Below are 17,173 nucleotides of genomic sequence, written 5' to 3'. Positions count from 1 at the left end.
AGCAAGGGTGTCTACATCCTGATTTCTGTGGATGTTTTGGAAAGCTGAGTATTTATGTTTTATTACAGTGGGAACCCTCAGAACATACACAAAACGATCCAGCATTTCAGTTATGGTTTTTCTCACCAAGCTCAAAAACACGGAGCTTGTGAGCTAACTTGTGTAGTACTGATTTAGAAAGGTTAGCATGACAGTTTTACTTTGACATGTGAGGTGTTATAAATCAAAGGGAGGTTACACTAGGAGCCAAGGTGAAATTCTGTCCCAATGTAAGTGACCGCAGTTTTGTTTAAGCAGATGGGATTTGCGAATTTAGCCAATACAGTTATGTTCCTGAATGGTTACATAAAATGCTCTTCTGATAGGCAAAAAACTCTGGGTAGAATAAATTGGGTCTTCAGTTGGTTAAACTGGATTAGTTCTGACTTCTGCAGGGCTGCGGCAATTTGTGCAAATTCATGCTCTGTTCATAATGGTCTCACTTTCAGAAACCCTGTGAATGCAGAGCAACCCTAGCTTTCCTTGCCTTTCTACATGGGAAAAGTCAGAGGACCTTTTGTTATCACTTAGCTTTTGTGCTGAGGAAGTGTAAAATTCAGATCGCAGTGACTGCACTTTCAGTGATCTCACATATGTGTACTGACTTTAAAAATGGTCAAGCAGAATATTAATAGGATTGGGTTCCCGTGCGAATGATCCCACAGTTTCTTAGATTCAGCTTGGCCAAGCATAGCCCCACTTAGGCCTTTGTAATGTTACAGTTAAAGAAGGTATTTGAAGTTCTACTACTTTTCTATGCAAGTCCAACAACGGTGTAGTTGATTGGGAGGGCGATCATGGTAAAACGTGGATAATGTGTAGCTCTGTTCTGATCCAACATGGATTTCTTCCATGACTTACACAAGCTTTGTGCTCAGGGACATGATTTAGCAGGGGGTTGCTGGGGTTAGGATAGTATGGTTAGGTTGTGGTTGGACTTGATGATATTGAAGGTCTTTTCCAACCCGAGCAATTCTATGATTCGCTATTATACCAGTACCTACCCCCCATTTTTTTTTTTTTTAAATCCTTTCGATGCTGATGCTTTTCACCAGATCAGGAGAAACTGGTAAGACATCAGCTGTGTGGTCCTGTCCCCTCCTTTTCAGAAGCATTAGCAATTGAGCCAGCTCAGGAAACTGCTGAATCAAAGGAAGAATAAAAATCAGTGGTAGCATTGAGAGTTTGACTGCACAGCTCCCTGAGTGGAGCTGTGGGGTTTGGTGGGTGCCAGAGCCGGGGCAAGTGTGGGAATGTGACCAGTGGTGAAGGAGCCAGCTTCTTGTAGTTCAATTTCGTTCATACTGCAGAATCGCACCCACGGTGTCGCTGCAGGATGACGCTGTTTGTAGCACCAGAAGTTTGTTTCTGCAGAAAAATTCTATGTGGATTTTAACACTGATTTAACACAGACGTTGTAAGTAAATAGTAAAGCCTTTATTCTCGTTAAGAACAGCATTTTGAAAATAAAACATTTGCCCATGCTTTACAACCTTTTTAGTTTTGTATACGTATGTACAGACATCATGGTATGCGTTGATTGTCTTGAAAATCCTTTAAAGATGTACTTAAGATACCAGTGTATGCAACAATCAGCAGAAAAAAGGGTACGTTATAAAACACGCATTAATATATTTAATAAATATATATTATCTATCAAAAATGAGCTTTAGCTCTCATCAATTAATAAAATGCACCTGCTTTGTAATCCTGTAAGTTGGTAGAGTAGTCCAATTATTTTATTATAAAAGCTACAGTGCTCCCTTTTCCACTGCCTTTGGTCAAGCCCAAGGCATCCATCAAGCTCCAAAGCCAACCAAGATGCCTGTGTTTATACTAAAAACAGACATAACCAGTTCTGTATTTCATGTACCTTGTTTATAGAAACAAGCATATGGCCTGAGGGTGCTGTTCTGAAGATGCTACATATTTTCTGGCCAGTGTCAGACACCCTCTGCTCCCCTGAAAGCAGGACGGGACCTGCAAAAGTTATGGCTCTGAACTCTTGGCCACTGTAGAGGCCAATCATTAAAAATCTTGTTCTGGAACCAATTTTTCAGATGTTTTACAGTTTCACTTTTCTGTATGGAAACACCATGATCACATAGCTATCAAGGGGCAATGCAGTAGCTTTTATACTATGAAATTCTAATTAACTGAACCGCGAAAGGCTTGTGCTTACACCTATTATTTTGTTCACAGATGCTTTACACTCCAGATAACTCATGAAAGGCAAAAGTAAACAAACTGTTGACTGTAACAGAAGTGTAAGCTAACATAAAGGTGCCTTTCTTCAATCATGTTTCTATTTGGGGCTTTTAACATCATGAACCAGTGACTTACTGAAAAAAAAGTTGCTTATTACTAATTGTACTAAGTTGGAAAATAAAGACCTTCCTAATCTATTGCCACACCCTCACCACCACAAATTAAGACCAATCCTGCCCACCTCCTCCACCCCCCCTTTGTAATTCTGTCAATGGCCCAGGTGACTAACCAGCTACAGTAGTCTGCCAGAAGCAGCCTGTAGGATCTGGCCCCATCCTTTCATAAGGCCTTAAATTCTAATCAGCTTCGTTAGGAACAGGACTGGGAAGTCTATTTATCAATTCAATTACATCTAGAAAAAAACATTTCTTAAGAGAACTACGTGTTGTATGGTTTTGTCCAAGGCCTGTAACAGTTGTATTATAGTTTCTAAATCTCAGTTGTAGCATGATAAACTTTTAAAAAGAAAGCTGTCCTGCCATTTATGCCATGGTCATCTTCTATGTTTTTACAGTAGAGTTCTGTGATTTCTTTTATTTGATTTTTAAAAACAAAACTTGACAGGCAAGCGATGAAAGCGGTTTTTATTTTGTTCCAAGTGATGCGTTTTCAGGGTAAATATCACAAATGCTATCTTATTTAATTAAAGATTTGCTTTAAACAAAGCAAACGCATTTCTATGTCACTGGATAGCATGCAATATCTACTCCTACCCTACCTTGTTACTTAGGCCGTCTAGTTACTTATAAAATAAATAAGCAATCCCTAGACAAGCACATGCTTCCTTTGCCTTGAGGAGAGAGGGGCAGGTGGGAATATCCAACATGGAGCGAATGTGTTCCTTTACTCATGCATGACAGAAAAAGATTGCTTCTGGAAAGGAAGAGATGTGAAGTAAAATCTTATAAGATGATCATGGCAAGAATGGCAATATATATTCCTTCATATATATATATATATATATATATATACACACTTGTATATCTGTGTGCAACACTCAGGGACTGGTCTTGCAGCCCTGCACATGTATGTAGACTTACTGGTATCAAAGGGACTACTTGTGGGAGTACAGTCTGCAGGACTAGGTTCCTAGTTCAGCAGAAATGGAGGTAAGTGGAGAATTGGGAAGACTCTTGAAAAATAGAATACTTGTCTTTCTTCTGCAGTAGACAGCAAGTAACTTCTTTCTGTGAAGCTACTGAGCTATTTGGTTATTTGTACGTTATATTCTTCTGGTTTGAAAATATAGTTCTTTATTATATCATATGCAAAGTTTGTTAAATGTTTACTATGCCCTCGAGTAAAAACAATTTGCTTTTAGAACTGAGGAAAGCTAAGATTAACACTGGCCAAATGGTGAGGATACGGTGATGTTTTTGATGTTCGATATGTATTAAATGTTAAGTAAAGGAATGACTGCTTAAACATAATGAAAACCATGGCACAAACAATGGGCAATGGGAGCCTTTTAAATAACCTGGGGAAAACAAAAGATAGAAAGCTTTGAGAAAGTCTGCCATATTTTAACTTGAAAAAGCGGAGGCAGAGGTGGGGAATAAGGAAGAAACCACCTTAAAAAAACAAAAACACCAACTAACCACCTTCAGAACGGAAATTCTACCAGCTAGGCACTAAAATGCACAACCACATTTAAATGCACAAACAACTGCAGTCAATGAGACTACCCATACGAACAGGGATTGGAAGCAGCAGCCTCAGCCCTACGCGCACCACGCTCCTCCCAACAGGAGGTCGTGCTCTGCAGCTGCCACTGACCTCCTGAGCGCCAGCCCTGGCTCACCAGCACCGATGGACATCACCCTTCATCTACTATAACAATGCACTTGTGGCAAACACAAGTCACGTTCTCTCACCAGCTACGTCTTTGCAAAGCGTATCCTCCTTTAACGGCTTCTTCTGCAGAAGTGAGAATGCGCAACTCCGCTCACACCCGGGTTGAGGAGCAGGAGGAAATCCAATTCTGAGCTGCCTTTGCTGGACCTGCACTCCTCTGCCTCAAGAAGCTCCTGTGCTCACATGAAGCACACACAGACCTCGCATCTCTCCAGAACTGCTTCTCATACGTGAGCTTTTTAAAGAGAAGAGTGTCAACCTATAGCATAATTGTAATGGTGTTGCCACAGAGCAGTAACGTGGGACTGCAGGTGATGCCACGTGATGTTACAGCACAGCTGGATAATGAGGCAAACAATATACTTTTCATGACATTTGAAATGAAAGAAAAAGGAGCAAGATGGAAAGGAATCCTGCATGTCTTCGCACTGTGGTGGCAATTTCTTGTGGCAACGTGAATTAAGTTTAGGTGAGAGGAGGGTAGTTTGCAAGCAGCTGGCATCCAACAAAAAGAATCAGGCTTGCCTTGCACACTGGTTACTGGTTACAGACAAGGGAGCATCACATTGCAGAATACAATATCCCCCTCTTCCATTTTGAAGTGTGCCTACCTCTATTTTAATTCAGATTTAGCTTCAGACTTATAATTTTCTTTTTGCAGTTAGTTTATCCGTTCCGCGGTGTTCACATTTACACAAAATCCTCTGTGGGATTTTGCAAGCTCCTGGATGTTCTGTTGCTTTGTTCTGGTACTGGTATCAATTCCTCCCTCAAAGACACACTGCCAGGGAATAATTCTGCAACAAGGACTCTCATTCTCTACAGCCTACAGCCTTTCACCAGAGGTGTCGTCCAGTGTAACTTGGCGGAGCTGTTGGTATCTGCAAATAAGGATAATAAACCCATAGCTGAGAGGTTTGGTCTGTTCAGCAATCAGTTACCATGCTACATGTACAGTATTTCCAGAGCAAAGTACTACAATGAAACTCGTGTTCAACCCACATGGCATGTTTACCTTCTGTAAAAACTATGGCTAGACACACGTTTCTCTCTCATATTACTATCCAATGCTCTCCAGTAAGTTTTGTATCCATCTCAAAACAAAACCAAACAAATTATCCAGTTTCTCATCATCCTTGAACTCCTTTCCCTGAGCTGCATGTTCTGGTATCAGAAAACACAGGCATGGATGAAACCAAGCATCAAAAGGATGCTATTCAAGACTGACAGCAAAGCATAAGCCCCTTTTTATTCAAGTTGATGTGTTCCCACTGTATTACCCACACAGCAGAATCCTTGTATCTAGTCTGCCTTGTCCACTAAATCCAAACAAAATGGTGTTTACTTACAAACAAACAAACAAAGAGACCTGCACTTGGGTTGCATTATTTGGCTTTAAATGTAGAGGCTGAGTTATGGAATCAGCTCATGATTCAAAATTAAAACAAAAAAAAACCAAAACAATTCATGTGTAGAGTGCTCATGGATAGATCTTTACAAGCACGTAGATAAGCATGAAAAAATATGGGGATGAAAATTCTTTTTCAACGTTCTGCCTACTGTTTGTCACTTCTGAAATGCAAATTACACGTCATGCTGGAAATGTCTGGAAGGTCTGTTTGGCATCACATCGCTAAGCCATCCTTACAGCTACCACGCTGCAAAAGACAGGCCTATGGAATAATGGCATCCCAAGCCATTGCCTAAGAGAGGAAGATCAGTGTTGTTATCATTAAAATATTCTACGTTGCGCTTATTTCCCAGAGATCTTTACATCAATATCTTACAAGGAGTTGTGTATATTTGCAAGAAAATGGAAACTAGGTGCTACAAAGCTGCTACAGTGATTCTTATTTAAAGCACAGTACTGGCTTGCAAACATTTGTGTGATTCACAGCGTCTTGAAAAAGGATCAGGTTAGAAATTATGTTGCTTAATAGTTAACCTTAAGACAGGTATAATTCGGAAGGTTAACCAAATAGGTAAAGTTACCAAAGGACTTGGTCCTCCCAGGCTACAGTGCAAAATGTGAATGGACAATTAACAAAATGCAAAATACTTTCAAATGGCATCTTTTCTAGAGGGGGAGGGAAGAATTCATTACATGCACACTTGCTGCCCGAATTCTCATTTATAGCTTTCCCCCTGCTCTGAACAAGCTAAATGCAGAAGGCTTCTCAATTAGTAGCAATTGCATATATGGGTACACGGTCACATTTTGATACTTACAGTCCCACCATTTAGCACAACTGCCATCTCAGTTGGCTGATAAACATTGCTTCTAAAAGGAGCACTGGGTCGGCTTCCCAAACTGCCGTTGCGAAATCCTGCCGTCCTTAGCGCTGCATTTAAAAAGAGAGACCGTTCTTAGGAACACGAGTAATGCTGCGCGTCGCCTCTGAAGTCATAAAATCTTGTGCTTCCAGTGCAGTTACTGGGAACTGTGCCACTGCATTTAACTTTTATGCTGCTGTATCTGTTTCCATATTGGTTCTGAACAGCAGTTTTTCTTAGAGAGCTGGGATGGATGTCAGAAAAAATAATGCCTTACACAGAAGTAACTGCTTGCAGCAGAATGGGGGGAAGTTTCTTGAAGTTTGCTTAGTTTCATTTCACCAGGAGCTGAGTATCCTCAGTCAGTGCAGCCAGGATGCATCTTGAACAGTGTTTTTTGCCAAGTGCTTTCTGCATCCGCCTGGATACGGTGGGGTTAAGTGAAATGCTATTACACTTTGCTTTCTATCAAACTGGGAGGACAGAGATCCAAAGCACTGCTTGAGCCAGCAAGCATGCTCGCAGTCCCCCTGAGCATTACTTCAGCATGACTAGCACGTAAGGACTTTCCAGATGTTTCAGATTATATTTACCCTGAGAAACTAGAAATATGAAGTAAATACTACTTTCGAATAGCTTAAACGTGGCCATTGACTGAAACAAAAGAGAAGGCACCAATTGTCTTTCCAGTTGCTTACAGCAGAACTACATCAGCTTCTCCATGACTTTTAGCACAAGTCTGGATTCAGGATCTATATTCTGAAACAGATGCAGAGTTAGGGATGTGCTTCTTTCTGTCTGAACCAGGCTGGGGATTGGCACACACACACACTCTTTTTACTTCAGGGGTAAAGAATGGCTTCTCTGAATTCAGATGTGGCCGGGGAACAGAGCTCATTTATAGGCACTGTGTGAGCAGCTCCAGTGGGCAGTGCCCATCTGTCAGCTGGTAAATAGGTGCTGGATCGGGCACCTGGGGCAAGAATTCCACTTAGATTTAATTCAAATAACAACTCTATGCTCTCCAGCTGAAAACCCAGAGGAACTAAGTTTAGAGGAATTTCAGCATAAACCTTAATGAAGTCAAGATTTAATATCTTTGCACTGCGTGCATCAGGATTTAAATGGAGCTTACTGCTATGCACAGTCCTCTGTTCATTGCTCTCTGCTTTCTGGGAGTAGTGCATGGAGATGATGAACAGCACTGACTTAGCACACGTATTTAAAAATCCAGCCCTGCAAGTGTTTAGCTGTTGACTTTACATATATACAGATCCTCACTTGGTCTATGCTTAAAATTCATACATATACACAATTACATACATCTTTTGTTTTCCAGAAGACCACAACAGAGGCTTTCATTGGCTGTTCTCCCACACTTCTGTATCTTTATTTTATATTTAACCATCTCAGGGTCAGTAACATCCCTTCTCTGCACGTTGGCTTCTTCCTGTGCCTTAGACACAACTGCCTGCACTAGTATTTAGTACTGCACAAAGAAAAAAGATCTCCTTATAATGTGTGCTATCAATAAAACAGTTACACATCCTGGTATAAAATTTGCACAGTAATTCCAACCCTACTGAGACAGCACCTTCAGAGTCAGAACTTCTGCCAGTGTGAGAATCAGAGACAAAGTTTGTGAGCAAAACACTCATTTGAAGATGGTTTATTTCTAGCAGCTCTACTATGTTTATTGCTCTTTTCCTGTTATTATTAAATAGATCCAGTCACATACAGGATCAACAGGCAAAAATCAAAAGGCCAAGGAGCTTTGAACAAATGTCAGGTCAGTCTCCTGTGTGTTTTGAACTGTTAGCTTTGTTTGGAGGTGGCTCAGAGGATGGCTCCAGTACCAGCAGTTGAATGAAATTCATTGAGCATCAAAGCTTCTTAGGCTTGGGTTTCATGACAGCTGCTGAACTCTACATTTCATGCCCAGGTTTTTCATGCAAAAGGCAAACTGTATTTGCTTTGCTGAGGCTGCCCTATTACTGTGCATTACACTTCCAGTTCTCTGGGAGCTCAGTCAAGTTGCCCTTTTCCAGTGACTCTAAATACTTTAGTAATATTTTTACAAGAACAGGAATGAAAGTAAGTCTTCTAAGTTGTATGGGAACTGCTGAGTCACGGCCTGAACCTCTGATTGCCCACCTGAGGTGAGCACTGAGTCAGCCCTGGGAGCACAGGTGAAGGCAATTCTGCTGTGCTACCAGAAGGGCTGGAGCCCGGCTGCACCTCAACTAGAGCCCATTTAAGGGCTGGCTGCCACTGGGGAAGGATCTCTTTTGGAGATTGCTCCTCCTGGAGACTTTCAGTGAGCCCAGGATAAGGGTACACTCCATTCTTCTTTAACACAGCAACTTGTTTGCCTGACTCTTTTCTTATATACCTTAATGATTAACATTGATATATTCATTGATTACATGCAAGTAATTTGACATGTCTGTAATGCGAATGTTAAAATTAGTACATTGCTTAAATTATGGTTAAGTAACTGAATGTATAACCCTTTTGCACTGACCTATTAGATCTAAACAGAGCTTCTACTTCTTTTTTTGAGCATAGGCATGAATGAAAATAATGGGGGGGTGAAAGACCTAATGTTTTTTCTTAGATTTGTCTTAGTCACAAACAACTCCACTGTAGTCACTGCACTTACATTACTATGACATTAATTTAATGGGGGATTGAGAGCAGTGAAATAAAATAGAAGTGCATTTACAGACTACAGTGAAGTTGCTTTGGAAGGCTGGTAGTGAAGAGCTGTTTTTTCATCTGCATTTTGTTTTGCCACTGCCTGGTTATGTTCTCACAAGACCTTAACTCCTTTCTGTTCAAAGCTGCCATCCAAAGAGGAGACTTTTGAAGCTGCTGCTAAAACACATGGAGAGAAAATACCTTCCTAACCCAACACTGTCACACGTGAGCGCTCTTTTCCTTCGTGCCTGCTCTGCATCCAGAGGAAACATGAAGACCCAGGGAAAACAAGGATATGTCGAGATGAATAAAGAGGTAAAGTGCCCGGGCAATATAATCAAAGCCTTCTTTTGGGGACTGACATAGCAATGTGGCAACCACTGGTTTGGATACTAAAGCAGTTGGAGTAGTATCCAAATCCTTTCTCCAACCATGAGACATCAGCAGAACTCAGCCCTACCCTCCTCCACACCGTCAGCTGCTTTCCATCACTGCTCATGTAAGCATCCCTGGATACTTTCTGATACATATTTAATTTCAGCAATGCTTTGGATCTCTTGAGCAACCAGTTTGCCGGCCTTTTTGCTACTCACTCCAACATTTTCATTGCAAATTTTCTTTACATGTCATCACATTGTTCTGTGTCACCAAACAGCTGTGACAAGGAAAGCAACCATTACTGTGAAACCTGTCTGTGCATGTTCCATTTGCACACTGAAGTCGTCAGAACAAAGACTGTCACTGAACTTGTCTATATGCCACCTTGCTTCATTTTTTTCCAGTGTCACAATAGGACATTGAGTTTTATTTTAATGGTAGTATGATTAATAATAATTATTCTGCTGTAGAAGAGGCTGAGCCTTTGTGGCTTGGAGAACTCAATTTATTTCTTCTTGTGGTTTTTTCTTAAGGAAGGTATTTCATATAAAATGTTATTAACTAAGAAAGACAAAACAAGTTACACTGTTCTAAAATAGAAGTTATTTTTCCCACCGTGTTTTTCTTCTGCTTTTGGTGTTGTCTGTTTGCACTCAAAATTGTTCCATTTATCAGAGAAAAAAAAAAAAAGGGAAAAAAAAAATTCCAACATTTTAACCAAATATTTTTTTCTGTAGTAAATTTTTTCATGTTTTTCTCCCACTAAGGCGACTTCCTAATGAATACCTTAAAAGCAAGCTATATGTAAGGTGTAAAATATGGCCTTTGTAGTAAGTGTTGTTTTCAGCACCTGAAAAGTGTCTCACAGACAATTTTCTTTGCTGTTACAGAAATCACAAGTAAATTCTTACCTGCATTATGTTCATCCATAGAAAAGGCTTTGTTTTCCATGTAGCTCCGAGGAAGCTGTATGTCTTCCTCAAAAGCAGTTTCACGCATCCTTGGCTGAGAAGTGTCAAAATAATTGGGAGTGTTTTCCTGCTGCGATGGAAGGATGGTACAGTGGACCTCTGGGATAGCATGAAAAATAACAAACACCCAACCACTGGACACCAGTGCAATAGCAAGAGTGGGGTCACTCCATTTGTCCCTTCTCTTTAGTTCAGCATTTCCAAAGAGGTACATAGTCATCCAGGCTACCCAAATCAGAATGGAAAAAAACAGCGTTATAATCAGGCATACTCCGTTTTTCTTCCATTTCTTAAACTTTCCACAGAGTGTGAAAAGAGAAAACCCCATGGTAAATACCATCAGGAACATAACATAAATCAAAGCCATAGCAAAATCCATTGGTTCGTAGCTGCAAGCCATCTTGTTATCTCTGACAACTGTCAGTATTAACCATTCAGTTGCAATGATGACCTGAACAAGCATCAGGCAGATGGCCACACCAGCCAGATGCCAGCCAGATGGACTCTTCCCATGCCGAACTAGTCTGCGAAGTCTCCAAGCCTGAGCTAGCAAGCATGAGAAGCACAAAGCAAAGATAACTCCCCACAGAAATCTTCGGGTAGAGCACACCATTTCATCTTCCTGGATGATGAAAGCAAATGTCAGTCCAAACAGTCCAAGTGTCCCAAACAGAAAGAGGAAGTGCATTCCCAAGGGGCTCTTCTTCTCCTTTTCCTTGATGAAGGGCAGCCTCACCAGCAAAATCAGCATCAGCAGTAACGTTGTCAGCACACCTGCTCCAGCAACCGCCTCCACAACTATTCCCCAGATGGCATCCAGGTCGCAGAGGTACACGTACTGCGGCAGGAGGTCCAGTCCGCACCCTCTCGGCGTGCTGGAGTTTTCAGAAGAGCCATAGCTGACGACGAAGAGGACGAAGAAACCGATGACTGGGTAGGTTTTCATTTTTCTGTCTGAGACAATAAACATTTGTGTGTTTAGCCACAGCTCACTGTGAAGGACGCGACAGCAATTGGAAGTACAGCCTGTTTCAGTAGCTCATCTTTACTCCTTTTTCTACACGGGATTTTCAGCTGGATTAACGTACCCACCCCTGTGCTCCTTTGCTGCCCTCCCAGAAAGAAACTTTTGCCTGCTGAACACAGCAAACTGATTCATTTCTGTTTGCACTGATCAAAAACGTTCCCGAGCACTGTCCCTGCAAATATCCCAGAACACAGCCAGAAGGAATTATCTACCATGTTGTGAAGTAATATATTATCTACAGTACTTTATTGTTCAGATTCAGGTCTTCAAAGAATATGTGAATTGCACTGGACTATCAGAATTGGACCGTTTCACAGACTTGCCCCTTCTGCTGGAGTAGGCAGAGCAAAACCTTTCTTTTCTGAAGGAAAATGTTTTTTCCTCCTCAGTCAATAGGCTGTTATAATGCTCATTCCCTTCAAAGCCCAGGTATTGGGTTGCAATTGCAAATGGGAATGGTTGGCTCGAAAACCCCCCCGCTCTGCAACAATGGCACACACATGCAGTGTCATCAATCAACTAATCAAAAATGAATGACTCTTTGTGCTCCTTAGCAAATCTAAAGCCATTCAAATGAAACAACAAAAAATGGAGCATTGCTCTCCTGGGCTAGAGAGTGAACAACTGTAAATTCCCAGGACCACAGCACAACACAGGTGCCAGTATTTTTCTTTATGGCGAATCACTAGAAAATTTACTTCTTTGTGTCTGATCTGTGTTTCCCAATGAGTGCCACAACATATTAACAAACACTGACTCTACAAAGAGAAACTCAGTCATCAGTGAAATAGATTCATTTTTCTATGGAACATGGTCATGCTCAATAAATTTTTGCCCTGTGAGTTCATAATTAACTAGAAGGAAACATTCCAAAGGTAATTTTGCAGTTCCTTCTATAGACCGTCAGTTCCTCCTTCAACTGCTACATTCACTTGTCAGAACATCCAGAATCTCCTGAGAAGCACAGAGGAAATCTACGGGGATCCATGAGGGCACAGCTGAAAAGCGCTGGTACCAATTTCAAGAAGCAGGAGCTTGTTAGAAAACTATTCAAAACTCCTTCTAAAACCCCAAACTGGAAGCAACAAACAGCCCTTCAAATGAGGATCGTGTTTGTTTTCCACATCAGATACGTGTGATGACATACATGCTCTACATTGATTTTAATACCGGCTTTGTTTATTCACTGCTCTCCAAAGACTTGGGGGGTAATAAATTAAGAGCAAGTATCACCAGTTCTAAGATATTTTCCAGTTTTCTGGTTACTTTATTCACGTCATGTAACCCTCATGTGATGGAGCTATTCTAGGACAGTCTGTTTCCATGACGATGGTGCTGCATGGGTAAGCAGTCATACTGTCAGCCCATCACTTCTTTCCTCTTCCTATGTGAAAGTGTTTGGGAAGGGAGGGTTAACGATGTGAAGTATTTCCCCCTACCAGAAGGAATAGTTTCTTCTGGAAAAGAGGAATGAATCTGTGTCAAAATATATTCAGAATTCAGATGAAATACATCCTCAGAAAAGCAGATGTTCAACTCAAAGAGAACTTTCCGTATGTTACTTTGGTTTGTGAAATTACTTCCGGGAGAGCTGATGGAAACGAGCAGTAGTTCACTCAGAAGGCACCAACAGAGCTGCAATATCAAACGAGCTCACTGGGTCTGCTGACAGTATTCCTGGTATGGAATCACATTCCCGTCACATGGCAGCAACTCGTGCTGACCAGCAGAGCCTTTCTGCACCAAAGCTTGCAAGCAGAGCTCCATAAGAGGAACTTCTCCCTGCTGCCATTGGTACAGCCATGCTCACAGCAGCAAACTGTGGACTGAGTGGGTCAGAACCAGCACCATCAGCAGCCCCATGGGGATGTAAGCGAGAGCCCTTCTAGCACTGGAACTGGCAGCGCACGCACATCGCTGTGTGTGCAGGGGAGAACACTGCAGCACAACATACAAGTCTGGCACAGGAGTATCACAGCTTCAGCTGAAGCCACAGATGGAGTAAAAGTGATGGGAAACCAGGGAGCCCTTTTGCCAGAAAAGTTGTTTTGAAAAAGTAAAGGATATCAGTGTGGGTTTGTTGTTAAAACAGTGGCTTCCTGCGGCCTGTGCTGTGGGCGGTGAGCTCGTGTGCCTCGAGGCTCCATAGCAAAACCAGCTCCTCATCTCATCAGCTGCACATATCACTGGCTGCACAACAGTGTTTCTTCCTCTTTATGTCCAGATCAGCTCTCAGCAGCGCTGCACAGCCTGGCAGTGCACTGACACACCGGAGCTGCAGTGGGAGCACAGCACGACTGGCACACAGACATTGCAGCGCAGTGCCCAGCGGTGTGAGACTCCCTGCAGCACAGGGGGGAACTGCTGGCACAGGAGGAATCACCTCGAGACTTTTTTTTTGGCCCCAGATCCCCCTCCAAAATTATATTTCATTACAGCCAGTTAAGCCAATGTACCTGAGCCCGAGAGCAACCACAAGCACATGACGAGAATCGAGAAGCTTCAGACATTTCAGACACAAGCAGCAAACAAACAGCAGGACAGCTGCAGAGCCGGGCCGCAGCCAGCAGCCCCAGATCCGCTCTCAGCACAGCAGGGACTGCGCTTTGCAGCCGGTACAGCCCCTGTGCTGCATTGTAGGGCAGGGCTCAAACCATGACAGGAGTGACACACACGGTCCATGCGTGGCACAAAGCACGGCAGCAGGCAGCTCAGCAGGAGCAGAAACCTCACTGCTCTCCGCTGGAGCTGTCAGTTAAAAATCAATAAGCCCTTCCACTGCTAATACCTTCTGGCTACAGACAGCAAACATCTCCCATTCAGTCAAAACTATGCTGTATGCTGCTAGAGAGTATCTATGTGTAAAGAATAACACTACAACCGTGCAAAGATTTAAGGTGATGGTATTTACGGTTTGCTGTTACCTGATCCCCTTTTTACGGTCCTAACGTTAACAAAGCAATGCAAGAGGATGCATCCAACCGCAGGAGGAAATCAATCCGTAACAGAGCGCAGGAAGAGCCCCCAGCCCGTTACCCCCCGATCACAGTGTGGGGTCTCTGCCGGCACCTTCTGCTCGGGTGAGGAATGAACTCGGAGGCCGCGGCGGAGCGACAGCGGCCGAGCCAGGACGGGACTGTCGGGAGATGCATTTCTGGAATAATAATTAGCGCCGCTATTGCGCCGCGGATGCGAAACTACAGCATTGATCGTGTCCCGTGTCAGAGGGACGCACGCACCACTCGCGGCCACGCAGAGCGCAGCCCGCTCCAAAGGCGCACAGAACCGGCCGTACAGAACCGGCCGTACAGAACCAGCCGTACAGAACCGGCCGTACAGAACCGGCCGTACAGAACCGGCCGTACAGAACCGGCCGTACTCCGGCACACGCCGCGATTCCCCGGGCTGCGCTGCTCCCCTCGCTCGGACCCCGCTGCCCGCGGCTGTCAGCCCCGCCGCGCTGCGCTGCTGAGCGCGATCGATGGCAGGCGGTCAGCGCTTCCCTTTGCTCCCCTCGTTCTCAAACAACACTTCGTCTTCGTTCGCAGCCTCACACGGCCGGTTTCCTCACGGACGCGAACACCTCAGCCCCTCCGCACTGCGCTCCGCCGCCGAGAAGCGCTCAGCGCTGCGCCCGTAACCAACCCCGGCGCGCGGCTCCGGTGGGGGAAATCCCGTTACGGAGGGATAACCATTAGCTCGGGCGTAAACAAAGGGTTCACATAAGTACTAAATCCCATCGCCGCTCGGCTGCGGGGGGCGGGAGCCTGCATTGAGACGCGGCCGCCCAGAGCGGCACCGCTCCGCCCCGGGCCGCCCCTCCGCGCGTCCCCATCCCCCCCGCGCCTTTGGACACGAGTGGGGTCAGCGCGAGGGTCCCCCCCGGGTCGGGCCCAGCGCCCCGCGCGGAGCTCCGCTCCTTCCCACGGGGACAGCCCTGCAGCCGCCCCCCCCCCGCCCCGCGGCACCTCCTCCCTGTACATCCCGCTCCGGCCCCGCTCTTTTGTCCCTCCGCTCGTCTCTTTCTCCGCTTTCTCTCCCTGCCGCTCCTCCTCCCCCCGCTCTTCTTTCCACCGTCTCCGAACTCCCCTCGTCGTCAGTCCTTCCCAGACCCCTCCTCCACCCCCTCGCCCTATATCCCCTCTAATCCCCTTCCCTGACTCCCGGCTCCAGCCACTGTCCGCTCCAGTTCCGCGGGCACAGGGCGGAGCGGGGCCGCAGTTCCGTGCCTCCTTACGGCCCGCGCACCTGCCCGGGACCGGGGCAGCCCCCTCCCGCCCGCTCGCTCCCACTCACCGCCGGTGCCGCGGCCGAGGGCGGCAGGGCAGCCGTGTCTCAGCCGCCGCCACTCACATCCCGGCGCAGCGGTCAGCGCCGCTCCCCCCCCCCCGTCGGCGGCGGCTCATGGAGCGGAGCTGTGCGCGGTGCTGAGCGCGGTGCTGAGCGCGGTGCTGTGCGCGGTGCTGTGTGCGCTGCGCTGCGCTGCGCGTCCCGCCGCGCTCCGATCTCCCTCCCGCCCCCTCCCACCGCCCCGCCCCGCTCCGCCCCGGCGCGGCCGCTCGGTCCGGGGGTGTCCCGACTGCGCTGCGTCCAGGGCTGGGTACGCATCCGTCCGCGGTGCCGCCTACACACACAGACACAGCACAGAGCTCAGTGTGCAGCGCGGCACGTATCCACACCTCCACGGGCAGCGCACCACGGCCCCGGCTCCGCGCTGCCGTGCAGTGATGTGGACGCGGGGCACGGTGCGGGTGGAACGGCTCCGGCGGCCGCGGGGCTTCGGACCGGCTCTGAGATCCGCGACAGGCCGGGGACGTTCCCCGGGTCCGCCCCGATCGCCCGCGCCCGGCTCTCGGACGAGGCTCCGCGTTTGGAGGAGGAACGTCCGAAGCGCTCCGTGCTGCGTTCGCTCCTGCACGGAGCCCGGGAGAGGGACCCGCAGCCCCGCAAAGCCCCGCACGGCCGCGCTCGGTGCGACCCCGCGGTGGGACGGGACGGCGGCAGCCGAACGGTTCCGCTTTTTTCCTCCTCCTCCCCCACGTTCCGACTCTGCCCCGGAGGCGCTGCCCGTGCCTGACGCGGCGCCCCCCGCCCCGCCGCTGTCGGTGAGACGCGGGGACGGCCCCGGCGGCGGCGGGACGGCAGAGGCGCAAACAGCGGCACGGAGAGGTGGGCAGCCGGAGGATGGGTCACAAGGACTCATGTGATGGAGGCTTTGGCCCGCGCACAATGCAGCGATGGACGGAGCCTTTCCGCAAATGCAAATGCTGTTTGTATTGTTCCTTTCCATGTTTCCATGTTCCTCTTCCACCGCCCCCGGTGCGTGGAGAAAGGGGCCTCTCCTGTGCACCTTGTGCGGGCAGAGCAGGGAGGGTGAGACCCCAACCAGCCACCGGCAGAGCGTTAGAGAATGAGCTCGATTCCTGTGCTGGGGAAACGTTTTGTAATATTGGCTGCCCTGAAAATGCAAAGAACAGAACACAGAATTCTCGAGGAAATTCTAAGAGAACTTTGTGTTGTAGCTGGACTAAAGCACAGCTCCCTCTGCACTGCTCCCTTCTGGCAGTCAGCTTGGAAGATGTGCTCTGGAAATATGTCTTTATGGAGGGGAAAAACCCACTCAGCAGAGCCCTGAGCACCCCCTGCCCTGGGGGCTGGGGTG

At 46.3% G+C, this 17,173-nt stretch overlaps 3 protein-coding genes across 17 annotated transcripts in view; 1 reads left to right on the top strand and 2 right to left on the bottom strand.

Moving 5' to 3' along the window:
• The window catches only part of IQCK (IQ motif containing K), a 123,531-nt gene that overhangs the window by 24,200 nt on the left and 82,158 nt on the right, over positions 1-17,173 (top strand). For 8 of the 12 annotated variants that reach the window (XM_032447683.1, XM_015877497.1, XM_015877496.1 and 5 more), the window contains 2 exons: positions 8,160-8,224; positions 9,279-10,132. In XM_032447683.1, the coding sequence (XP_032303574.1) occupies positions 8,160-8,224; positions 9,279-9,344 (131 nt within the window). In that variant the 3' untranslated portion in view covers positions 9,345-10,132. Of the gene's footprint in view, positions 1-8,159; positions 8,225-9,278; positions 10,133-17,173 lie in introns of those variants that run through there. The other 4 variants (XR_004308985.1, XR_001558428.2, XR_001558429.2 and 1 more) reach the window with 2 other exon arrangements.
• Positions 1,455-15,972, bottom strand: GPRC5B (G protein-coupled receptor class C group 5 member B). Of its 4 annotated transcripts, none has more exons than XM_015877492.2 (4): positions 15,808-15,972; positions 10,425-11,434; positions 6,391-6,503; positions 1,455-5,042 (listed from the first exon to the last, which is right to left on the bottom strand). In XM_015877492.2, exons 2-4 carry the CDS (start codon positions 11,428-11,430, stop codon positions 4,998-5,000), a joined length of 1,164 nt encoding a protein of 387 aa, XP_015732978.1. In that variant the 5' UTR covers positions 11,431-11,434; positions 15,808-15,972; the 3' UTR covers positions 1,455-4,997. The 4 variants fall into 4 exon arrangements, with proteins under 4 accessions (XP_015732978.1, XP_015732976.1, XP_015732977.1 ...); XM_015877490.2 differs by having other exon boundaries at positions 10,425-11,438; positions 15,808-15,971; XM_015877491.2 differs by lacking the exon at positions 15,808-15,972 and adding an exon at positions 14,436-14,550 and having other exon boundaries at positions 10,425-11,438.
• On the bottom strand, positions 15,861-17,011 carry LOC107321000 (translation initiation factor IF-2-like). Its single transcript, XM_015877458.2, is given in 2 exon segments — positions 15,861-16,654; positions 16,657-17,011. Coding segments are annotated over 2 exon segments (939 nt in total). The 5' UTR covers positions 16,802-17,011.

The sequence above is a fragment of the Coturnix japonica genome, chromosome 14 (assembly GCF_001577835.2).
Source record: "Coturnix japonica isolate 7356 chromosome 14, Coturnix japonica 2.1, whole genome shotgun sequence".
Taxonomy (NCBI): Eukaryota; Metazoa; Chordata; class Aves; order Galliformes; family Phasianidae; genus Coturnix; species Coturnix japonica.
Note: the sequence above shows the minus strand (reverse complement) of the source record. Positions and strands in the feature narration are given on the sequence as shown.

Coding starts and splice junctions, on each gene's coding strand:
- GPRC5B (XM_015877489.2), bottom strand. CDS start 11,454: ATGTTTATTGTCTCAGACAGAAAAATGAAAACCTACCCAGTCATCGGT. Junction 6,504..10,424: donor TATGGATGAACATAATGCAG/GTAAGAATTTAC, acceptor TTTTAAATGCAG/CGCTAAGGACGGCAGGATTT. Junction 5,043..6,390: donor TTGTGCTAAATGGTGGGACT/GTAAGTATCAAA, acceptor CCTTATTTGCAG/ATACCAACAGCTCCGCCAAG.